General features: G+C 30.5%; 4 protein-coding genes across 4 annotated transcripts; 1 reads left to right on the top strand and 3 right to left on the bottom strand.

Moving 5' to 3' along the window:
- Positions 1-832: 832 nt before the first annotated feature.
- On the bottom strand, positions 833-7,397 carry LOC143221334 (uncharacterized). The gene is given in 14 exon segments (XM_076446807.1): positions 833-997; positions 1,063-1,143; positions 1,218-1,345; positions 1,420-1,585; positions 1,694-1,786; positions 1,857-1,972; positions 1,975-2,088; positions 2,166-2,535; positions 2,617-2,743; positions 2,830-3,089; positions 4,538-4,635; positions 4,638-4,676; positions 5,194-5,503; positions 7,377-7,397. Coding segments are annotated over 14 exon segments (2,088 nt in total).
- Positions 7,398-8,283: 886 nt separating this feature from the next.
- LOC143221333 (cell division cycle protein 16 homolog) lies at positions 8,284-11,109 on the bottom strand. Its single transcript, XM_076446806.1, is given in 12 exon segments — positions 8,284-8,570; positions 8,650-8,799; positions 8,802-8,841; positions 8,929-9,091; positions 9,262-9,571; positions 9,650-9,739; positions 9,823-9,902; positions 9,991-10,243; positions 10,318-10,499; positions 10,548-10,684; positions 10,767-10,919; positions 10,999-11,109. Coding segments are annotated over 12 exon segments (1,956 nt in total).
- Positions 11,110-11,891: 782 nt separating this feature from the next.
- Positions 11,892-17,469, top strand: LOC143221335 (protogenin-like). The gene is given in 23 exon segments (XM_076446808.1): positions 11,892-11,958; positions 12,443-12,705; positions 12,786-12,801; positions 12,804-12,917; positions 13,001-13,157; positions 13,226-13,300; positions 13,408-13,634; positions 13,718-13,860; positions 13,933-14,092; positions 14,244-14,528; positions 14,618-14,785; positions 14,866-15,057; positions 15,127-15,311; positions 15,405-15,552; positions 15,626-15,724; positions 15,789-15,942; positions 16,029-16,162; positions 16,238-16,603; positions 16,687-16,752; positions 16,755-16,963; positions 17,045-17,152; positions 17,261-17,426; positions 17,429-17,469. Coding segments are annotated over 23 exon segments (3,543 nt in total).
- A 5,245-nt stretch (positions 17,470-22,714) lies between these two features.
- Positions 22,715-24,438, bottom strand: LOC143221336 (uncharacterized). Its single transcript, XM_076446809.1, has 7 exons — positions 24,390-24,438; positions 24,133-24,306; positions 23,811-24,013; positions 23,587-23,740; positions 23,240-23,508; positions 22,844-23,059; positions 22,715-22,768 (listed from the first exon to the last, which is right to left on the bottom strand). Exons 1-7 carry the CDS (start codon positions 24,436-24,438, stop codon positions 22,715-22,717), a joined length of 1,119 nt encoding a protein of 372 aa, XP_076302924.1.
- Between the last annotated feature and the right edge of the window lie 2,382 nt (positions 24,439-26,820).

Raw genomic sequence — 26,820 nt, 5'->3', positions numbered from 1 at the left:
GGCCATTTTGGCAATACCCTTACACTGTACAATCTAACATAAAACTACAACGACGGGCAATATCATCGACAAATGTCGGTATACAGCCTGGGTTCTGATTAGTACTCAAATTAAATGCGTTCTTCGCAAAAAATAATAATTAAATTATTAATTCCTCCTGCCACTAGAATACCACAATAAACTAATCTCATCGAATAGTTTACGATTAAGCGTAATATTTCGCCGATAGATTATTATAGCGGCGCATTGTGTTTTTATGGATCTTTTAACATTATGAACTTAGTCCTTTTCTTTCGTTTTCATTCTCTTTAACAATCGAGTGGCTTCCCATTTTATCGTATAAAAATTATTGTCACTATAAAAGCCACAATTGGACCCACACGAATTCAATGTAAATGCACACTCGTAACGCATAATTACCGTATAATGTGATGTGTTACTCAATGGCACAATTATATTCTTCGCAATAAAACGATCAACAAGAGAACCAGTCCCTAAATAAACATACTAAATAAAAATACTGTTTTTGAGAACGTGGTTGTGGCCGCGTTCGAAATAGGAACTTTATGTGAAACACGATTTTTATCCATTAATTAGTCTCTATACCGCGGACGTATGTGATAGTAACGATAATAAACAAATCGTTGCATTTGCCGATCAGCTGGTGTATCCGGTATTTCAATGTATATCGTCAAACCAGCTGCCCGCAGCTCTGCGATAAAAACTAAGTTTGCACCCTGTCAGTAAGTCAGCTAGCGCAACGTCCGTGCAAAAACAAATAGTCAAAAAAAATTGAATGTATGACCACGAAAGAGAAACTCAATAATTGTACTTAAATTGTGGGATTATTCATTCCACGAGGCCAGGAATTTACGTTGGGTGATAATCCAACCACTTGATTTGTCTTGGAATTGCGCATTAAAGGCTTATGGTGCCACATTGGTTCCATTGAATGTTGCCATTGCCAGCAACTGCGACAGAAATATCGGAAGCATACCTAGAAACAGGATAAAAATAATAAAATATTTTATATGTAAAATACGAAAGAAATTTATTTCATACCACTTCACGACAAAAATAAGGTCCTTGCTGTACAGAGCATCCGGAACACATAGAATCTTCTAAATACGGATCAACTTGTACCTATCGAAAACAATAGATTTTAATATCATAATTTTTTTTTTAACATTTCATAAACATCATACTGTCAGGCAAACCTTTTTCGTAAATTTGGCAGTTTTAATTTCTATGAAAGCAGCTGAAATTGCTTTCATATATGAATGTTTTGTACTAAACGTAACACGACCAGATCCAATTGGATATTTGTGTTTATCAGTATCAATGCCTGAAAATAAATTTTCAGTTTAGCAAGATGCATCCTATTGGAAATTATCGATAAATAAATATATCGATTTTTACCCGCATAAATAACCCCACGAAATAGATCGTCCATAATTTTTGCTAAACCTGCAGCAGTTAGCATACCGTGAAGAGCACCAACAAATACTGTTTTGTGGGGATCAAGCTTTTGCGATGAAGATTTTACGTAATTACTATCTTCAAGAATCCAAGGTATCACTTGTACCTATGTTAAAATTATTTCAGAAAGATTATGACTATTTTAAAAAAGATTACATTAATAAATAAAACAATACATAAAAATAAATTATTGAAAAAAACAAGTTGTATATACCTCTTTTGCTTTCATACGTTTAGATGATATCTTATAAAACCAACTGCCACCATTGGTAAAATCATGTGTACAACATGCCAATAAAGTTTTTACCTTAAATAATATATATATGTCAAAAATAATTAAACTGAAAAAGATTAAATACTATAGAATATTTAATTACCTGTTTTTCGGATTCAAAAATGATATATACATATCCTTTTGGTTGCGTAGCGGACTGATCTTTCCCCGGCCATTCCACTCGTATTTGACCGAACTGCTTGAAAGTTGCAATTAAAGAGACTCGGTAATATCCCAAGGTACACCACCAAGGAATACCTTAGATGAGTAACCTGACGGTTTTTGTGTGCGTTGTGGCAATATACCACTCCAAGTACAAGTTGGGTCACAAAGTGCTGGAATAATGAATCTTTAGTGTTGCTAACATATTTCCACTTGGTTACAACATTTTAGTAAATAAATTATTATATACCAGCAGCACTTCGATGAAAACGTGCTACACGTTCAAGTGAGATCTGTGGATCTAAAATATTTATTGGGGATGAATTCAGACCCATCATATGATTTCCAGTGGAACAACAGTTTTTTTCATGTGACAGAAAAGAATTCAGAAAACCGCCAGTTTGATTTGATCCATAGTGATGACCGCGATTGTGTCCATGTGAATGATGATGGTGCGTCGACGATGAATTTTGATGAGGTGAAGATAAATATTTTTTCACTGCCATTCGTTGAAACGCGGCTGCTCTATTATTCGTACATAAATCCACTTCCGGTGACATCAACGAACCCAGAGACTGAGGGTAACATTCGTGTGACGATGAGTTTAACGATAAACAGTTCTAAAATGAAACAATTTCTTTCTCCCTAACTTTGGTGAACTTACATAATTATTGACTATAACTTAAAAAAAAAAAAAATACCATTATATCGGATAGAGACCCATCCACACTACTTATACCACTCGTGTCTGAGTCCGCTGGTGAGTTTGATCTTGATCCATTGCACCCCATCACATGAGGATATTCTAAGGTAGGACTACTGCAGTCGCTGATGTCGAACAAAAAGACAACAATAAGTTATAAATTAGTAATCGTACAGTTATACGCAATTGTTCAAAATTTCTTAAAAGATACCTGTAAGGTGGTGACCCACGAATAGGTCTACCATAATAAGGAGAATGAATGGGCGACGTCGGTGAACCCACATGTTGCATAGATCCTCGACTCTTTGGCGATGATGCTGTCTGATTACTACTATTCGTAGATGAATACGAATAAGGGTTGGAGTAAAGACTTCCGGGGGTGCTAGGGCTGCCAGGTGTCGTAATAGAACTTGGAGAACTCGGCACGTCTAAAATTGACGAGTTCGAGCAAATTCCACTCCTGTCGTCTCCCTGTATTCAATTAACATACAACGATCGATCAATCAAAGGCTTTTTTAATATATTTCGATCGGCATTTTTCTAAATTATAAATAAGTTCCGGCAGAACATTTGGTTCGTTAAATAACGAGAGAAATGTTATTGGATGACATTATAGATAATAAAAAAAAACTGGGCAAGCGATTACAAGTCCACGGAAAAATTGAAGACAAAAAGAAGGGTAAAGCTCTGATAGAGCCGTTTGGCTCAAGCTTGTAAATTCTTGGCTACACTGGAATCCGGGACGCACTAACGCGCGCGGCTATGCGTAATTTATTTTGCCCAACGCATTATATGCCGGCTCTAATACGTGCATTTCGATGTCCTGCCGGTCCTTTATGTACAGATGCATCCAGCAAATGGTGAAGGTAATAACGTTAAAGGCGTCGAGAAGAGCCTGATAAAATGTCCATTAAAGTGTCTGGTCGACAAGGCATGACTTTCGTATTGGTCTCTCTTGCTTTTACTCCTTTCGACCACGAATACTACCATTTCGCACAGATTACAATAATATATTATTTATGTTATTTTACAAAGGAAATAATTTCTTCCTAATTGTTAATCTAATAATTGCTTGTAACGATAGTATTCAAAGGGGGTAAAGAAATTTTTACAAGAAGACGCAAGATATACTGGCCTGTTAGAACATTTTTCATTCTTTCTATAGGCGTTTGAAAAATGTCACGGTTAGAACAAAATTTGTATTTTTATCGCCGGTCATTGCATTATCTCTGTTCGTTATCATTGTTTGCGCTATATTAAATTGATATTAGGGATTCGTCGTAACAAATATATTGAAAATCAATACATCAGGTAGCCAGGAAGTCTCTATTGTAGAAAAAAAAAAAAATTAGCTGCACGATGGACGGAAAAGGAAGTTCGAGGAGTAGTTGGAGTCCCTCCAATGAGGATAATCATTGTTCCGGTTATTGCATTGGCAGCAGGCAGACGTTTCGGAATACTGCCTACTTCACCATTTAAAATTTTCACTATCGTGTTCAACACGTAACACTCAAGAATTGAAAAAAATAACATTTTAACGGCAGCTTCTTCAAATTCGCATCGATATTTTCGGTTGTTTTAAAATTAACAAAATTTTATTAATACGTAATTAGAAACTTTTTCGGTAATCAGGTAAGGGCTTAATAAAATAAGAGACTTATAAAGAATGTAATAAAACGTAATAAAAACTTTATAATAAAACGAAAGACAATTTCTATTTTATTACACTTCTGGTTTGGAAACGATAAACACCGTATTTGATGAAACCGTTGTAAATGTAAGGATAAACTAAGATAATTGACTTTGGTAAGCACGACGTAAATAATGAGTTTACCTGAGCTAAATGAGATCGAACGTTTCATGTAAGGCAGACTAAGGAGAAGCTTGTGCATGATATATAAAACGAAAGAAAATGTCACCTGATAATGATGAGAGGATCCCTGATTGCGACCCTGATACTGATAATTACGGCAACCGGGAGACGCAGCTGTTGACTGGCTGCCTATCAACGATCCCGGGGTAAACCCAGTCCAAATAAATCCGAAATTGACATGTCTCCTGGCGTGAGAAAAGAATATAAAATACGTTACAGCCTTAAATAAAATTACAGAAAAATACGACAGCACCGCGAGGACTATCGACTAACAAACGACAAACGGGCACGCTCGTTAATTTTGAAACGACCAAGTAGGCACGACTAGAGCCAAATTTTCTCATTTACCGAATGTCAGAAAAATAAAAGAGAAACAACTGTAATTCATAAAATAAATATTGACTTTTTATGCGGATACAAAAATATTCGTACAATTATGAAACAAAAAAGAAATCATTAACCCTTTTACTAGTAATTATAAAACAAATTAATTGTAACAAAGTTAAGTGATGGTATTAAAAATTATCGATTTCATACTTATCTAACATTTCTCCGTTTATATATAATTATACTATTTAACCTGAACTTGAACATTAATCCGCTATAATAAAAGGGTTAATAGATAATTCGAAAAGCTATCTAAAATTTTCAGTGGCATAATATACTGTTGTGTAAAAATTTAACTAGGTAAAGAAACTTTACCATCGATATTGTTGTTCTTATTAAGTTGAGTGCAAGAGGAATCGTGCGAATATCCCTGAAAGTTTGCCGTCGGTGAAGGATCTACTAGCAAATTGCCGATGTACTGCAACTGATGCAGATGTTCCCGTTCACTGTCTCGATCGCGTTGCTGTTGCAATTTGTCGCGATTCAACTGCTCCCGATCACGTTGTTGCAGCTGCATATGGTCCTGGTCGCGTGACGCTTGCAGTTGTAGACCATGCGATGTCTCATTATTCCAATCAGACACGTCCGATATCTTCACTCCATCTACATCGCACGATAAATCTAGCTGCAGAGCACGAAAAGTCCAATCGTTAAAATATTTCAAATCGGAAGTTTGAAATAATACATCACACATTTCTCGGAACGTGTTTGATCACGTTTGGTAACATTTGATATCCCGATAACAAGCTATAATGGTACAATGTGATAATAGATAAACGCTGTCACCATTTTCCCTTTTACAGAGGCGTCGATTAAATTATTTTGCAGTTTCTTCTTTCGGGCTGAATAATCGTAAATGAATAATAAATTACGATTAATTTTTACGACGGCAATTAACCGTAGCGTGTATCTAAATAGACGCCGTAGGGAAGTATGGACGCTACATGGAATGTTTAACTTGGCGACGTAAATAATATTATTATATTTAAATATTACGGAAAAAGTGTAAAAATTTTATTTCGTTACTTTCTATTAACTCCACGATTCTCTAATTGTATAATTTCAATCGAACAGTATTTAAATTGATCGCCTCGTTTGTCACGCCAACCGATTTCCTTGCGCAATTTCCGGCAAAAGTGACGAAATTTTAGAACTTCCACGATTCCTCGGAAGATACATTACACGAACGATTTAAATAATTTCGAACACTAAAATGTTTCGTTGGCGATTAAAAATTATGAAAATTATTGCGTATCACCTACCACTGAATTCCTCGAAGTCATCGCTACGAACGATATCAGCAAACTATGCTTCGAGCTTTCGGTACAGAATAACGAAAACAGGAGCCTGAAGGACGCCACTCCCAGTTTGCGTTCATGGAATTCGGAAAAAAAATTTTGCAGGGCCGGGAAGATATCGAGGCATTCTAGAGGTTCAACAAGAATTCCAAACTTTTTAGAATTCAACGCTGTCAAATTCAGACACACGAAACCTAAGAACGTTTATAATCGATGCGAATAATTATCGTTTCATGTTACACTGATCAAAGCTGTAACATTTTTCAGACTCTTAAGATTTTATAACCCCTTGATACTTCGAATTACCCGAATATTGCGTCAAAATTGATAATTCTTAAGAAAATTAGATATATGCCTGACGATATTATGTTCATATATACGTACGTATAGGTGGCTAGTAGAAATAGGCGAAACCTAAATTTCGGTAGATTTCAAGTTATGGATATAATGCGAATTGAAAAATCGAATGAGACATTGTAAGGTCGTTATATAAGAACAAGAATACATTATGACATAAATTTTTGTATACACCCAGCTTGCCACTTATGCTTTTAAAGAAAAAACCACGATCTTAATCTATTTTCTTGATTCGCTGATGCCACCATCTGCAGCGACGTACACTTTGTTTTAATAGTCTTGTGCTATGTTTGCAAATAGTATCGTATATCTTCGTAGAATTTATGAATATTACACAATTTTTTGGATAAATTAGATGACAACAAGTTCTTCTTTACCTTCACTTAATACTTTGAAAATGACTAACGAAGGGTTAAGGGCAATTTCAGGAGGCGCAACACACATACATATGTATATAGATTAAGGGTGAGACTACCAGCGTACGAAACGCAACGTGTTTTGCACGTGGACGCGTTGCGACTCAACGTACGATTCGCGTGTTTGTTTACAAGTGAGGACGCAGGACATTCCTTTGTATTCGGTTTTACATTCTAGTTCCTATGTTATAATTATCACTGTATACCGACATAATTTACACAGCAAATTTTCCTTTCAGAGCGACACCATAACGACACACTAACGAAATTCTAAAGTAGGTTACCAATCGACCGCATGAGAAGTCAAAAAACGAGGTCTATAGAAAAATAAGACGTAATTGAAACACTAGTATGGAAATGTCGAGAAATGAATATTAAACAATATGAAAAAAGGATGTAAAATTTTTATAGAGGAATAACAACTTACCAATTGCATTAATGTAAGCATGTCGATCTTTGATTGAGTCTTGACGAATTTTTCAATTGTTCTGATCGCTGTTCTCCACTGAATTCAACGTGTTAACTTGTAACGTGGTTCAATGAATTACAAACTTGATACTGTATAAATGTCTTCAATAAAGTTTCCTTGATTTAACGAATGCGAAGAATTAAATACGCGAATTTAATAAATTAGTTAATGAACAATTATCGTGTTACATTAAAAGTTTGGAAAATTTGATCCCGCCGGGTTTTTAATTATTTGCCGGGGGATAATATTTTAATTATTTCAACTCCCAGAATCGCCCATTTATAATTAGTTCGTTGGTTCTTCGAAAGTAAAATTTATTTCTTCTTATATTCGATTTAATGTCGATACAGAAACGATGGAGACGGAACGCCCATTCTTCTCCACATTGCTCCACTCTGCGAACTGAATTGAAGATCTGTTCCTCCCTTTCCCCCTTTCACTAGCAGGTTCCATCTTTGGAAACTACCGGCGCAGTTCGCGAACGCGCCCTTGTGGAATTTCATGTTTGTGATAAAATACAAAATTGCATCGCTTGATGTGCATTATCTTAAATTAAATTTATATTATTGATAAATAATATATTAAATAAACAAAAAAATTTCAAGTAAGAAATTCATCTCAAAATGTTATTTATTGTAAACGCATTTTATTTAACTTTTTCTAGATGTAATATGACTTTTCCTTAAAATATGCAAATAAATTAAGTGTATAAATATTGATTAGTTAAACATACATCACTTCATCAAATTTTCATACAAAATCAATACAGTATATAATGAAGGAAGATCATTTGAACAAAAAAGGAAGCAAGACAATTGCTTTATTACATAGCAAATCTATTTATTATATAAAAAATTTGCGCATTTTATTCTATATGAGCAGTTGACGAATCCAGCATTTCAACTTCAGAACTAATATCACTAGAATAATTCACAACCACATCTCGTGTATTACGTTCTATTTTATCAGAAGTATTGTCATCAGCTTTACTAGAATCTTCTCCCCAGCCAGAAAATAAATTTACTCTTAATTTATCTATATCTTGACTTCCTGATCCAGTTATATTATTTGCATTCTCTGCAGATTCCGTATTATCTGTTTCTTGATGTTTATTTGCCGGATATTTGTACTTTGGAATATCGATTGGTGCATCTAAAAAATATTGTTTGTAAACAGATACAATATACATTTACTGTCGTTTATACAAAATTTAAGATTTTTATATATATACCGGGATATGGAGGCGATTCCTCTATAAGTTGTTCCATAACATATGTCAACATAGTTGTTGTAAAAGTATCATCTCTTCTAAGTCCAAGTGCTCGATGAAAAGCATCAACAGCTTCCTGTGTATTTCCCATTAATGCATGAATAAACCCACTGCTGAATAAGTTGATGCATTTAGTGGATTTAACATTAATGCCTGTAATTATTATAATAAATTTATACAATGGATCACAATTAAAAATGATACTGATATGTATTTTTATTTCAATCTAAATCTTTTAACCTGCTGATGATATTCTAAAGCTTCTCCATATTTCTTCATCTTTCTACAGGTATGACCCAAGTTATTTAGAAGTGCCTCCCATTTACTAGGTAGAATAACATCCTTTAGTCCACCTTGAATTTTTTTCATGGCTTCCTTAAACTGCTGTTCAGCAGTTTTGTAACTGTATTCGATGAAACGACAACTCTTGATAAATTAGGCAGAGATTTCCAAAAACCATGGAAGGGTGGAAGTACACTAATCATGTTGCAGAGTAAATTTTGAACCCCTTTTTTCTTTATTAGAGTAACTCAAACTCAGGGGTAATATTAGAATAAATATCAAAGTACTTACTCTAAGTTATAAAAAGATATAACTCCCATTTCGTGTATAACAAATGGATCATTTGGTGCTATTCCTTGGGCCTGTTGGAAAAACTTGTCAGCCAATTTAAGATTATTTGTTAAGCCACATTCAAGTCCAATGTATAAAAGTGGCAAGTGACAACCTTTCATTAATTGAGAAGCCTTAAAATAAGCAGCCATTGCTTGATCATGTTCATTCTCTACTGCGAAGGAATGACCATAAGCTAACCATACAGGACCAAATAATCTATCTAATGCTGTAGCTTTTACTAAATATCTTCGTGCTGGATCACTTTTCCCTATTATCAAAATAATACAATATTTCATAAAACAACAATTTTTTGAAATCTATATTATATAATTGCAATTAAAATTACCTATACTATAATAATAACATCCAACTGCAAACCAAGATAAGGCCATATCTGGATATAAGTCAACTAACTTATGTGCCAAATAAAACAAAGCTGCAAAAAAATGATTGAATGATATACATAAAACTTTTAATTACATATATTTTACCTTTCATATAAAAATATAGTATATTTACCATTAGTCTTTTTTAGTTCTACTAAACAGGCAATATGCACTGGTAAACATGAATTATGATATGGATCTTTCTTTAATATTCTAAAAGATATGATAAAAATTATAAAATTATATAAATTTACATTATATAAAAGTATATATTATAAGTATATATTTATCTACAAATTACCTTTCTGTAAGAGAAAAACATTTGTGATAATCACAATTGTAATATAATCTTTCTGCTTCTGCAACTTCCATATCTAAATTACCTAATAATCTATCTGAAACAAGAACTCCCATAACACTACAAGTTGCAAGTGTTTGTTTTTTGTTTGGTTCTTGATATTTTTTTAGTTTGCTTTCATATAATAACCGTAAAAGTTCTGCTTCAGCTTCTGTACATTGTTCACCAAAAGGAAGAGATTCCAAAAGTTCTTTTTCTATTAAAATTATATGTATTATAAGATACTTATATTTATTTTCACACAATGCTTTTACGTATAGACTTTTATACCTTCAGCAGCTGAAAGCATTTGATTTTGAACTAGTGCTTCAAAAGCTTGATATGAATATACATCACAATGTAGAGCTTGTTTATAGCAGTCAGTTGCTACTGATCTGTTATCCAAAGCTTCATATAACCTTCCTTTTACATATAATATTGAACTTTGAACCTATTGTAAAATACAATCTAATCTATAAAGTCTTATTAAATCACGAATAATATTATTTATACTTAACCACATTTTTTTGAGTACCTGATCACCTGATTGTGTTATATTTGCACATATTTCTGATTCATTAATAATTTGTAACGCTTCATTGTATTCCTTTGCTTCTAATAGACTTCTTACTGTTAAATAATGACACATCACATCTGTCTATAAAGTAGTATTAATGTAATTCAAAAAATGGATATAACAACATTATAACATTATTGGAAGTTTCATAATTAAAGTTTACCTTTTCTAGTCCACGACTTCTAATAAGATGAGCAGCTCGGTGATACTGTTTCATTAGATACATACAATGTGCTAAAGTACATACATCTTTAGGATCTTCATTACTTAATGAAACAACTTTATCTGCCCAAAATAAAGCAGCACTATATAAATGCTGTAAATAAATCAGTAGTTAGTTTTCCCTAATAGTTTAAAATAATTCAACATCGATTATAAAATATTTAAAATTTTACCAAATCAATGTATGATTTAATTAATTTTCTATAATTATTTAAGTCGATATTTTTATTGTCTAACAAGTTATGCATTTTCTCACAATCTGTATTAACACTTTGACGCGCCATGTTTAATTTAAATTTTAAGGGTTAGGTATTTCTTCTCTACGAAATCAACATTTGTGTACGAAGATACTTTTTACTAATATAGTATTATAAGTTACCCCTTTCACTTAAAAGTACTTATTATTAAATTATTATAATAAAATTCGAATTTCATTGAATATGAAGTAATTATATAAAATTGTTTCTCTACGGATTACACAGTTCATATTTTTAAATTGTGCTATATAATATCAATATCATCGAAGAATCTAATTACAATACAATATGTATGTGACATTCATTGATGATTTCAAATATAATTTTTTCGATAATGTTATTGGTCAAAACATAGGGAAAATGCACGTGGCGCTGTGTAACAAAACATTATTTTGTTTCAAAAATGTTCCGTACGCAGCACTGTAGTTCGCAGTCTAGAATTTCGAATCTTCTTTCCTCACTGCAAAAATTACAGACAGGGGTAGTAGAGTTAGAAGATGGCAAGAAACGAATGAATCGCGTGCTAATGCAAACGAAGCTAATCGAACATTATTCGCGACGACCGTGTAACTTTCGGTATTGTCGACGTCCTCGAAATTTCGGTGACGATATATTATTTAACTCGACGATAATGTGAGAAGGCAGAGCAAAGCTCAAAGGGGGGTAAGAGTTCGGCGAACGGAACGGCCAAAAACTCTTGCAGGCGATGTCAAACATGCGGCGACGAATTTCGCAGGGAAGTCTACCAAACCGACGACGTATTTCGGCCAAGATTTGTCAGTGAAACTAGTGCCAATGAGTGTGAATATATGGCGGCGCGAGTACTTTTACTGAGCATCTTGTTTACAGAAGTGCTAAAGCCCGCTTGTGCCGCAGGTGCGTCTCCCTCCTCTCCTCCTATCTAATCTGTTTATATTCGCCAAAGTGATACATGCTGGACCACGCGCTAACGTCTTTTCTTTTGTATTCTTATCGGAACTTGCAATCTCAATACTTTTTTTAGACGATTGTATATTATTTAAATAAAATAAAAATTCAAATTCGAATGTTTAAATTCCAAGAAAAATAGTCATGTTTTCTAAATATTTTGTTTATATTATTATGACATGCATGAATTGTTGTCAAACTAAAGATATAAAACATTAAAATATTTTTGTTATGGAAATATAATTGAATTATGATACAGAAAATATGTTTTAATAATTGAAAGATTTTGATCCGTATAATTGTACAAAAATATGCTTAGATAATCACATATAAGTGATCACATATAATAGTGATCTTTAATGTGATTTATCAGAACATTGATAACTGTAAATTTATAGTAAATTTAAATAACATTTCGTTGTTCATACTTTAGGTGTTAAAGAAATTGGAACTGGTTTACATAACAAAAATGTGTCAAAATCAGAAGGCTTCAATATTAGTCCAACCAAAGGTTCTGGTGTAACATTAGAAATTCAACCTAATGGTCATGTGATATTAGGGAGAAAAGGAATTACACTTAGTTGTATAACTGGATCAAATCAAAATATTTCTTGGTTACACAATGGAATGCCTGCACCACCATGTGGCATTGCACGTTGTACTCTTCTCAAAAATGGTTCTCTTCACTTACATAAGGTATATATTGAAAATATTAATAAATTTATGTTTATTTTAGGATTGAATTAATTAATATGTCTACATTATTATTATGACAGATGGTGCAGAAATTTAAAGAAAAAATACTACTACAGTTAACTTTAAAGATTATTATAAAGATGAGTATCGTTGTGTAATGCGTACTAATTTAGGACTTCTAAGATCATCTCCTACATTTATTCATATAGCAGGTAGGTTTTCTATTTGATATTTTGTTATTAATCTGGCTGATTTTATAAATGATAAAATATATAATTATATTTATGTGCTTTAGAACTTGCCCATATATTTAAAGAATCACCAGAAAATATAACTGCACAAGAAGGTGAAGTTGCAAGATTATCTTGCTTAATAGATAGTGTTCCTTTTCCTCCTAATATCACATGGCAGCATAATGAAAAAATATTGTTGCCCAACCAGAGTAATTTAAAGTAAGTAACTTTTTAACAAAAATTAAGAATTAAATAATTTATTATATTAATTAAAATTTAATTTACAGTAGTAAGTATATAATGGTACCACCAGGTGTTCTGTATATAAAAGCAACGAAATTATCAGATGCTGGTTCATATAGGTATGTATATATAATGATATGTAATGATACATATATTTATTTATCTGAATAATACAGCAATTTGTAAGATTACAAAAGAATGTATAATGCATCATTTATATTCACAGATGCATAGTAAATAATGAATTCCTAAAAAAAACCAAAAAAAGTAAAGAAGCAAAATTAACTGTTATTTCACGATCAGAGGGTAATGGATCACATACACCACCATTGTTATTCCCACAAATTTTATACAATCATTGGTTGTTCAATGGATCAAATCTTAGTTTAGCATGTGCCGCATCTGGTTATCCACCACCACTTATGATGTGGTCATTTATTCCTCGCTATACTGGTATTTTACATATATCTGTAAATAATATTACATATATGATATTTACAGTATATAAATTTAATCTTGTACTGTTTAATTTTTAGATAATCACAATGCACAACCTCGCATTTTGCTTAATTCTAGTATTGGTATTAGTATATTGTCACTAGTAAATGTGAGTGCATCTGATGCAGGAGTTTATGTATGTTCTATAAAAAACTTCGTTACAAATAATGTGGAGATTCAAGTGAGTTATCAGAAAATACTGTTATAATTAGTTCTTAATAATTTTAACAATACATTACAAAAATTATTTTAGAATGTAACAGTGGATATATTAATACCACCATCATTTGTAAAGATACCTACAAATCAAATATGTCCAAATGGGAGAACTGCAAGATTTGAATGTCAAGCACAAGGATTACCTGTGCCTAAAATATATTGGTTAAAAGATTCATTAAATATTACAATTAATGGTATAATATTTTTTACGATATTCATATTCATATAATTATACACATACACGCGCACGTGTATGATGTATGCGTGCATAAGTGTAAAACATTCATCTATATATGTAGATAAAAATATAGATATAAATATTTCATGTATAAATTGATTTTACAGGACGTAGGACTACATATATAAAAGAATCTAATAAAATGGAACTGGCAATATCGGCAACAGTTCCATCTGATTCTGGTATTTATCAATGTGTTGCTGTAAATTCGGCGGGAGAAATTTGGGCCGCAGGTCGGCTTCAAGTAAACACATCTCGTAATAGTCCTGCTGCACCTACCTCTTTAAAATGTCGTGCTCTGTCGCCCGTTAAAATTTTTATTTCCTGGGAACCACCAAAGTCTCTATCACATAGCAGTATTAAAGCTTATACCGTCCATTATAGTCCCGTAGGTAAGTTTTTTAAACAACTTAATATACATAGAAATACCATATAGTAGTTAAATATTTCATAACATTTTTTACATGTTATATTCATAAAGAAGGAGGTAAAGAAGAAGTTTCTCCACCTGAACCGGGTAATTCTACATCAGTAGAAGTGACGAAGCTTCTTGAACCATATACTAATTATTCCTTCTACATACGAGTGTGGAACAATTATGGTCCGAGTGATCAATCAGCCACCATTTTGTGTTCTACAGCCCCAAGTGGTGCGTTATTTTTGTATGCCTTTCCATCATATATAACAGAAAATGATAAAAATTATAGCCTTTCTTTATTTTTTATTCAGTTCCTAAAGGTGCACCAAAAGTAAACGTGAATATACTTAGTAGTACAAAGTTAAATGTATCATGGGAGCCATTAACTAGAAAAGAGTCTCGTGGTGTTGTAGTACAATATAAATTACTGTATAGACTGCATGAACATCCATCTTCACGGGTTCTTCATTTACCTGCTGACGTGGAGTCCTATGTACTTTCTGGTACATGTACAATTTATTTTTATATAATTGTATTAATATATTTTAAAATAACAATTAATATATTTAAAGATTTAATACCTGGAGCACAATATGATCTACGAGTTCTAGCCAGAACAAAACAAGGTTGGCCTAATATGAGCGAATCACAATTAGAGTGGACTACTGTAACTATGCCATCTGCTGAATCTAATCAATTTGTTATTAAAAATATAGTGGATGTACAAGTATTAATAGTGAATGCTTCAATTGTAAAGGTTGGTTTATAAGATTGTACCTATTGTATTTTACTTTTTAATCTTTGGATTATAATATATTTTTCTAAAACTTGTATTAAATTTTACTATCAGGTAAAATGGAAAATAAATGTTAAAGAAAACGACAGAATCGAATCGGAATTTGACTTTTGGCAAATTTATTGTGAGAATCAAAGTGGACATAAATTAGTAACTATTTTTTTACCGCAAAATGTTACTGAATATGTATTTACTAATCTTGGTAATATCTTCTATCTCCAAAAATTATACATATATTCCGGGTTTTAAAATGACTTATCTATTTCTTTGCTTAGATGTAAATGTTTCATATACAATGGGTTTATGTATGATAACTTCTGGTGAAACAACAGGCTGTTTAACAAAACAAATAGAGACTATTCAACCTGATACAAGTAAGTATGTTATAAGCATATAATTTATTATAATATAAACATAATGATTTTGTTTATTGGTTAGATAATGTACCAATGACCTTGGAAGCGATTCCTGTTTCACCAACTTCTATAAATGTGACATGGTCTCTGAATGGTGTACATGAAGTAAATTCTTTCGAATTATGTTATCATGCAATTCATGTTGTAAATTCAGACAGTCCTAAGTGTTCTGTATTGTACGTAATTTTAATTGTTTTTTTTTTTTTTATTATAATTTAAATTAATTTTTCTACATTATATACTTTTAATATATTTTTTGCAGGAATGATACTAAGGCAAATATTGACAAACTCAAGCCATTTACGCTATATCAGTTTAAAGTAAGGGCCATTCAAAATAATACAAGCCAAAGCAATTTCTACAGTGAGTCTGTAGAATGTTATACGAATGAAGATAGTAAGTGTAAAAATTACATAAAATTTATTTTTTAATTTATATTAAAAAATAAAACAAATTAATAAATAATTTCAGTTCCTGGCAAGGTAGAAGAAGTACAATGGTTTTTAGTAAATAATACAAAAGTACGAATTGCATGGAAGGAGCCAAGTAATATAAATGGTATAATACAAAATTACTTCGTTATATATACCATGGACTTAACGGATTCAGCTACAATGTGGAAAAATTTGACGGTACCTGGTAATAAAACTTCGACAACTTTACCTGGTTTAATTCCAGGAAAACAATATTTCGTTAAGGTACAAGCTATGACTAAAGCTGGTTATGGTAAACCGTCAGATGCTATAATCATTATTACTGGTGGTAGTTCAACAAAAATACCAAATTCACCAGATGAACAAAAGCCACCACAAAATACAAAACCCGATCAAAGTCTTGGTAAACATATTTACTTTAATTCTTTAAAAAGATAAAAAAATTAAATTTAATTAAGTAATTATTTTATATTTATTTATTTTTAGGTGTAATTCTTGGTGTAAGCATAAGTATTGGATTTATTACAATCTGCCTATGCAGTATATATTGTCGCAAAAATGTGAAAATGCTCGTATTTTGAGAGATACAGCACAATCTACAAAAGGCCGTACTTCGGTACGAAACGGAAATAGATGTTGCGTGGATCAATCTTCTACATCAGTGAGTCAACAGTTGAATACCAGAGTGACGCCTAACGAAATTGAACTTGCTGTTCTTTGCCCTACATCTCCAATCACAACTAATCCACACTTGGATACTAAAGTATATACACATAAACGTATGATTGTGATACATATAAACGTATTCGAATAAATAGTTCTATATAAGAGTATATCGTTACAGGGTGGAAAATCTAATGGAATTCTTGAATCTTGTGTAAAAGAGCCTTTATTACCATCATGGGAAATAAATGGTGAACCAAAAGATATTCATATAACAAAAAATTCTCAGGTACAAATTATTTTTCATTTCAGACAATATAAAATGATTACATAATTTACTAAAGATTAATAAATAGTACATAAAATTAATACATATCTTTAATGCAATGAAATATAGTACAAAGCAGTGGACAGTGTTGACTTGAGCACACAAAAACAAGAACAAGGGCCAGAACAAGATTTAGATGGCACACAGCTCACAGTGGTCAATTGTACTTTAGGCAGTAGCAGTAGCAGTTTAAATAATAATTTTGGTTGTCCAGATGGAGATACGTCCTTACCAAATCGATGTGTATATCTGTTCCGGCGCTTGGGCCTAATGGATGAAAGCATTAGGCAATACAATTGCGTATTCACATTTTCCTCCTATGCTCACATGCAACAAGTAGGATGTAAAAGTTTTCATGCAACTTTAATCATTTGATTGCAAGATATGTATACATACAAATGTATATACACACGTACACGTACACGTACACGTACACGTATGTTGAATTACGAGAAAAGAATTCTTAAGGAAGTTAGAAGCAATGCAAGTTACTATATTTTACAAGTTTAATATATAACTTGTGAATTAAAATACTAATGCATACATGATTAATGTAAATAATAGTGTTTTGAAAGTGCATTGAATCTGGACACTTCAACTATTATCTTGTATATAATGTTTCAAAGCAAGTTATTACTATTGACAACACAGTATTTCCGCGGTAGCAGTTCTATGAGGAATCTAGTAATATTTAGACTTCATTTTGTACGAAGTAATACCGTGGCACAGATTCATCATGCAAATGATACTTAATAATATTCACTAGGTAACTTGCTCATATATGTATTGAGGTGACATCTACTAAAAGAAAAAGAGTATAAAATTGAAAATTAAGTAGGTGAGATACAAAATTCTTGATGCACTTGAAAATAGGGTATCTGTGAATGATAAGTATGTTCATAAAATATCATATTTCAAATAATAGTGAAAAAGTAAATAATGCATTCCTTCACACTAGAAGACAAAATTGTTAAATATCCAAATTACGGGTATGGCCTAATCTATTTCACGATATGTATTGCTTTTAAAGAGAGCAATAGTATTGATCATTCCAAAATCTTAAGTTTTCCATTAACTAAATCTAAATTAACAAAAAATATTCTTAGGTTCTAAGAAATTAAGAAAAGTACTAATCAGATTTTATGTATTAAAAGTATAGTCTAGATTTTCCTTTTATTACAAATATTATTACAAATAATTATATATATATGGCATTACAAATCTTGGCAAATATTTATTCTATCAAAAAATAAGACATCAGACATTTTTAAAGAAGTAATTGAAATGTCTATATTAATTTAACAAAATCTTTTTATACTTCAAGTTTGATAATTGTATTATACACTATTAAAACATATGAGAACAGGAAAAAATATGAAAATTTAAAAAAGAACATTAAATTTTTGTAATAAATATAAAAAAATCTGTAAAAAGTTTAAAACATTTAAATTACTAATTTAATCATTGGAATTGTATAATATAGTATATATTTTTTTCCTGTTCATATAATAATGATAAATCTTATGTTGTACAAGATATTTAAAGTTAACTACATCATACAAAAGCAAAAAATGAAAAATGCTAAAGAAAACTATAAACATATTCCAGACTGGTGCATGTTACCATGACAGAAAAACCCAACAAAGTACCTGATAGAATAAGCTATATCTTTTAGAGTGAGACGTAGATATGTCATGTTATTATTGTACCTCCATTAATTGTTATTTATTACATTTTACATTCAGTACTATTTTAAATGATCACATTACACTGAATTTATGCAATAATATAGTCACTACAAGCACAGTATGAAATCATATAAAAACAGAATTAATTCAATCTGCACATGCTAGAGATTTTACTATATATTTATTACACAGAGTTTTACATCTTTGTACAAGATAATTTGTTAAACATATAATTTAAAGTCATTCTCGAAAAATTATTTGCCTTACATTGAAATGATGTTACTTACTATTAATATAACCCATGATTTACCTATTTTTATGAAAACTCAGTACTAGTGGATTACTAAAATGTTTCACAAGATCTGGTAACAGTTTTATGAAAATAAGTAACTTCATTTGGAAACCATTTATGAATTTCGTTACATATTCTATGATCATGATTATTAGAATCTCAATTTCATGAATAGACATTGTAATTATTTAGCCTTGACAGTTCTAAAACAAATTAAGTTTGTTATCAAACATTTCACAGATAGAATGCTTGTTTGTGATTTTTATTTAAATGATTTGTTTTCCATTTGTTATCATATTTAACACGACCTGTTACATTTTATGTTACTGACATATAGTAGTATACTTTTATATTTGTTGAAGGTATTTGTTACTCTTCTTAGAGTTAAATAAGAAATGAGAATTGATATAACAGTAGGCAACTAGTAACTGATCGCTCATGAATTTGTTTTTCTTTTTGCACTAAAATTCTTGAAATATTTTTTGCACTGTATGTATATGTTAATTATTAAGCTTGTACAATTTTTTTAACATTAACTGAATTTTAAAAAGATTGTAGAAAAAAGGTATTATTTTTAAGAGAAAAAAGAAAGATAGATCAAAAGCATTAATTAAAAAAGGGATATAATAATTGATATGGCGACAAAATATTTGATGGCAAATATTATGCCTTCATTGCCTTAAAAAATTTGATTTTATTGTATACAAATCTTAACCAATGTGTGTAGAATTTAAAATATTTTGATCATTTTACTTTTTAGCAGCATAATGTACTGTATTTGTTAAGCGCGATATTGTTTTTTTTTTTTGCTACGTATATAATTCTGTAAAAAAGAAACTTATTTGCGTTAATTTGTACCTTATATAAAAAGTTCCCAATTTATAAGATAACATTCGCTAAATTTAAAATGAATTGAAACGTATTGGTGTTGAATTGGTATCATAATATCTTTGACTAATTGTGTGGATGTGATAAGTTTTAAACTTTGTAAAAAAAGAGAAAGCAAAAATAAAGTCGCCGTGCTGTTATCTGAGCCTTTTATTAGCTTTAAAAGATAGATTATATACAATAGATCAACCTGAATTGAAAAATCTTCCTATCCTATTGGATGGATCATCGTTTCCACAAATCAGACAGCTTTTCGTAAGTTATTCCGAAAATCGACAGTAATAGTTGCATTCAACGCAATAGTGTAAAAATGTATAAAAAGGTAATCTTGTACAAATTATGTTGTATTATCTACGTGTTCTAATACACTTGTTTATACGACATCACAAATTTAGAATAATCATAATTTATGCCGTACAACCAGGTGCGTGTATCATGTTTAATTGTTGAGTCCTAGATCCCAGGGCTCATTGAAAAAAATCATTGGGATTCAAACAGTTAATATATTATTCATGACCTTGGCTATCCTTTGTGCCTCAGAAATTTATGGCTGAGGCTAGGGTTGCCGGGAAAAAATACCACAGAGAGAAAGATAAGTTTATTTTCCTCTCATTAAAATAGTAGAGGGGGAATCATTGGAACTTATGAAACGTGTTGTCTAGTTGCCTAGTAACACACACGATAATGTGACGTCACGTGCAATGTGACAAATACCGAAAACAATGACATCGCATCATGTTATGACAGTAGTATCTACGCCTGCATCGACTAGGTGTAATTGATAAAGTTTTATTGTTATCTTGAAATTTTGCTTAGAATCGGAGAGCAAATACAAAGGATAACTATTTGTGAGTGCTTTGTATCTTGTTCTTCTTTTAAACTTCTTCAGAGTTTCTTGACATCAAAACCATGGATTATTATATAGTATTAAAGTATAAAGCAATAAACATTGTTATTTTTAGATTACATATAGGAAAAAACAGGTATTGTAAATATTATATATAAAATATAACGATTTATATGAAAGAAAAAAGATTGAAATTGAGGTTATTTTGTTTACAAAAGTTTTTAGTTTTACAATTATTATATGTATGTTGATTTAGAAATATCATAATCTATTTTTTTATTACATTATGCTAAACCATATTTCAGTTATGTGCAGAAAGTATTTCTTGTTACTCATCTTACTTTTCTCATACATGCATAAATTTGATTTCTGTATTTAAAAGTGTACATAAACAAAATATAAATTATCTTTTACAGTGATTCTAATCAAGTATATATATCTGCATAACTGTTAGTCTATGCAGAGTAGGTATTTTATATTATTTTATTTTAATTTAGTATCTATTACATAGCACTATAATTTATATTTATATAATATATCTCAGGAAATTTATTCTCATGTGCAGTAAGTAGATACACTCAACATATTTTATTTTATTTTATTTTATATAAGTCAAATATAAAAAAGTATAGAATCAGTAAAAATTAAAATTTGTATTAATATTACTAATTATATCAATTATTATATATTATGAAAATTTTGTTAATAAAATAAAATAAATTTCATTAAATTATAATCTTATTTTTAAATTATTACAATATACACAAAATGTTTAATGATATTATTGATTTTTTATCTTTTATTTTGTTGTAATTAATGACTAGAATAAAATTAATCACCCATTTCCTACTTTTAAAAACCTTTGAATTTTAAGAAGTACAAAGGTACAAAAAAGACAAGTAAATAAATGCATAAATGAGTAACTTTATTATCAAAGAATTAATAACAATTGCTTCAAAAGAGTAATACTATAATTTTATTTGGCAATTATTGCCATTTTATTATATTATCTTATGCAAAAATTAGGTTTACTTTATATAATAAACTTATTAATTTTCTTGTGTTGGCGTTTTTTTTTTTTTAGAAATATTTTCTAGCTTAATATTATTTGTACTTGATTTAATACATTATATAATTTGAATATATCTAATATTCTGAATTAATATACCCACAAAATTCTTTATTTGGAATAAAAAGATTTCTAAATTATGTGTCACAGCTTTTGGAAGATACATGTTAAGTGGAATGCAGTGGATACAAAAACACAAAATCCTTTGTACTTCTACAGATTTCGTTAATTATTTAACAGTTTTATTTATACTCCCAGTCTTGAAAAATTCAGTATAAAAAGCATTTTTGGCGATGTACATAATTCTCTAAAATATTTATCCAATTAACGTTATGTGCTATAATATGTCATATTTAGGCATGTAAATATCTAATTACACATTTGTTCTTCAATATTTTTCAACTTCAAGTTATTCTTATAACGTCGAAACTTGACTAGCAACCCTAAGGTGCAAAAATTTTATACTTCAAACTATAGTAAAATTAAGTACATTAATTCCTAGTTTATCACATTTGCAATAGGCTTATACATGAAATCTTCATATTCCATCTGTACTTTTTATGAACTTTACTAACAATATCTGTTAGCAGGTAAAATACGAGTAAGGTATGTAACATACAATAGAGTATGCAACTTGCATAGATTACTAGGCACAAGGTGAAACGCTCCAAAAGTTATTTTATATAAATCATTGTAAGCTTCTCCATTATTTGATCTTGGCAGTCTGTATTGCTAAAATTTATAGTACCAAGGAATGTGGAAATATTTTCATGTTTACATAATCATCAAGAACCTACAAATAAATAATTCAAATAATATTTTTTAGCAGAAAATGTATATTCTTTTAATCATTTAAATGAATGTTTACCTCTTTCAAAGCATCTTTTGTAAGTTTTGGGTAAAGGTAAGTAAATCCACTACTTGATAATTTTTCTGCCTGTAGATACAAATGTTTATTATAAAGAAGTTCTTGATCTATGTATGGAGACAAAGGACTATTTTCTACTCCATCTTTATTGCAAGCTTCTGCCCAAGGTCCCATATGTTTGTCATTTACTTCTTCAACAACAGAACTCATATCTGTCTAGAATACATAACAAAAATAAATTTTAAATCTACATTAGATGTAGATTCAGGCAGATAGAGATGAAAATAAATATGTGATACGTGCATATACATGTTTATACGTATACATATTTGAAACTATATAAACTTCCATAATAAAGTACATAAAAAAATTAATATAATAAATTTTCTTTCATACTTTGGCTAGTGTGGATAATGCTGTACCCCAATAATCATGATTGATATTAAATAATTCTGAAACTATAGCACTGATTGATCCTTGAGTTGAATCACCTTCATCAACAACATTGTATGTTTGACCCAAAGTGTCTGGCCTATTTACTACATGCCAAATAGCTCTGGATACATCTCTCACATGAACTGTATTCATATGAAGATCTGGTCCCCAAAGTAACTTCATCATTTCTCCTAAATGTTTATACACAGCTCCTACCACTAAACGTGGTGCTATAAAAAAACATTTTTTATATTTAAAGCATTTTGAAACATTATTTTTTCATTTGTAATTAATAAACAAATTATTACCTAATCCATTTCTATCACCACAACCATATACAATAGCTGGTCTAAGTATTGTATAATTTAAACTTGGTATGTTTTTTAAATCATTCTCTACTTGCAACTTATATTTTGCAACAAATGTCCATGGTTCTCCAGTATCTTCCTCTTTGAGGGGAATCTAAAGAAATATTTAAGCTCATTAATCTTCATATAAGTTAATAAATATAAAAACATTAAAGTTTACATACTTTTTCAGAAGTACTAAAATTTCCAGAAGATATTTCTACATAACGATCAACTTGTAATTCTGCAGCATGATGAGCACAATTCATACTCAACTTATAAATTCCTTCTTTATATACAGGATCTGTTTGACCACTTTTTGTTTCTCCAGCACAGTTGATTACAAAATCAATTGAAGTGTCAGATAAAAACGCATTTTGACAAGATACTAGAAAGTAAAAATTTAAAATCTAACCATAATTAACAATAATAAATGATCAATAAACTAATTATTATTATAAAATATTCGAAATATTATATAAACATCTTTGTAAATATTAAAGTTACCTGCATTGATTAAATTAGCACTTTTAAATTCGAGCAAAGGATGCTCGAATAATTGCTGATGTTTAGCATTTAACCAAGCAGTTTGCGGCGGTACTTTGTCTACGACACGTATAAAAGATACAAGATCATTATCCAGTAGATATTCCACGAGATTACGTCCTATGAAACCGCATCCTGTTTCAATGATAAAACTTCTTTTCAGACCTGTTGTTTATCACTTCCGTTATATGCGAACATACAAAATGAAATATGCTTACCTCCTAAAATTATTACTTTTGGTTTTCTATCAGAACCAGACGTTGCCATTATTTATTGTCATTTAAATCTGGGCCGTTATTTCGGAAGGTTTCGTATAGTTTTAATCAAGAAAAATGTTAAGCGTTATGACACTTTATAAAAAGACTAAAGTTGCGATATGGTTATCGTATCACTGTACCACCCTTTACCTAACCTCAAAAATTTACCGCATATAAATGTGTTACCACAGATTTATACCAATGTCGCTTGTCAGAATCATCGATACTGAATGTAATTTTTGACTGTCTTAAGTTAGATGAAGACAGAATCATGAGGTACCGTTCACTGATGATTCTTGGGTGCAATTTAAATGCATTCCAAATCGCATATCAGTCACTAACAAACAAAGTATGAAGAGTAACTACTGAAAAACAAGATTACGATTGATCGATATGGTTAGTCGAGTTTTAAAGCTGATGAGAATGCAGTCGATAAAGACATCCTTCTATCTTACTGACTGAGACTAGAGAATAAAATGATTATTATAAATATCATGTAATGATTGTTATAGATTCATAAACAAATTTTATAATATTACGCTATTGTCTACACGTATATTATAATTATTACTTTAATTATAACTTAAAAGTTTGTAGAGTATATGTGCTTTGTTTTTTTATTTTTTCCAATTGTTTCATTCTTATAAAAGAATGTGGAAATATATAATTATTTTATAACGTTATTAAGTTTTATGCTAGAAGTAGAGAAATCAAATTGTAAATTGTAAATGCGCCCATCAACTTTTTCTTAACGTCGTTCTATTGCAATCCATTAGTTTATGATCCATTTACCGTGCGACTGGCATGTAACTTTACAAGTTCGCAAGTTTAGTTGTTCTTTATCAATTTTTTCGAACCATATCATATCCAAGGTGTGTTTGTGTCCATTAAATTTAATCATTTGTTCTCCAATGTAACTGTAGTACTTCTAAAGTGATTGAAATCCTAGTGTTTTAGTGGTAAAAAAATGACATAAATCCATGGTGTGCGTGTTCCGACATAAACGTGGGAGAGGAGAGGAAAAGAGATGTGTTGGTGGATGAATTACTACAATTTGCTTAATAGCTAATAGACTCAATTTCTTTTCATTTTTAATTTGTCGTGACTTTGATCTCTTCGGCAAACATGCAGTTGTGAAATCGTATTTGAGAAATTAACACACGATGGTGTGGATTACGTAGAAATAACCCAGATGTGACGGCTAAGCGCGAATCCCGGACCTTGCGCACCAAAGTCCGGCGCTTTAGCCACATCGTGAATACCGTGCGTCTAGACTTTAAATTTCTGGTATGCTTTTACGATCCATTCACGATGTCCGCATATGCGACGATACTGCCATATCTCATCCTAGGATTGTTAGGTAATTGTATGTTCCATTATCTTTCGTTTGACAGTTGCATCCGCAACTTAAAATACACATTATCGCGAGATTTTCTAGGAATTATAATATGATTTTCGTATCAAATGTATTTCGATGTGTTACTAAATTTTATCCGTTTTATAGACCAATATTATATTCTATGTTTATAAACGTACTTCATTACTCTTCGTATATTTAATTAAATGACAAGTATGCAATTCGATTTTTTATTTTTATTTTTTTGTTATTATATAGAATATACACAGTTTTATTTAAATATAAGAAATGTCCTTGGCCTTTCACCAAGTTTATGTAAAATGTTATCAATATTAGTTTCTGTAACTGTCAGTTTTTCTTAGTATTACACAAACTGCAAATCTTTTTCATTGCTACAAGTATTAAAAATGTATTTAAGAAAATATAATTTCTAGGACCTACATTAGGACATGATGTCAAAGGTTCTTCGGTTTGTGAATTTTATAATGAAACAATGTGTACAGAATCCCAGCAAGCAAGAATGCTCAGGGAGAGAAGAATGTGGGCCACATGACCCAGGCAAAAGAAATCATTGTTATGTACTGTGGCAAATTCACAATGTTACTAAGAAATCTATAGTTAAGTTAAAGGTGCAAAAGTGTTATATATTTTATGTTATTGTGTTTTATTTTTGTTTTATATTATTTATTTTTAATTTACTTATTTCATTCTTAAAAAGTTATTCTTATGATTAAATTGTAAATTTCAGGGATGTTTTTTAGATAGTAATGATTGCTATGATAGACCACATTGTATTGAAAACAGTGCAGAAGGAAAGAAGGAATTATTTTTTTGTTGTTGTGAAGGTAACATGTGCAACCAGAATTTCTCATGGGATCCACATCCAACTTCTTCTTCTAAACCTATTCAACCTTTTGTTATTCATGGTAAGTACTTAATTTAAATAATAAAGTATCATTATATCAATTAAAACATCATTAATTATAATTGTTTTAGAATCAGAACCAGTTCCAAATACAGAGCAACAAACAATAA

This window comes from Lasioglossum baleicum, unplaced genomic scaffold (assembly GCF_051020765.1).
Source record: "Lasioglossum baleicum unplaced genomic scaffold, iyLasBale1 scaffold2257, whole genome shotgun sequence".
In the NCBI taxonomy this organism is placed as follows: Eukaryota; Metazoa; Arthropoda; class Insecta; order Hymenoptera; family Halictidae; genus Lasioglossum; species Lasioglossum baleicum.
Note: the sequence above shows the minus strand (reverse complement) of the source record. Positions and strands in the feature narration are given on the sequence as shown.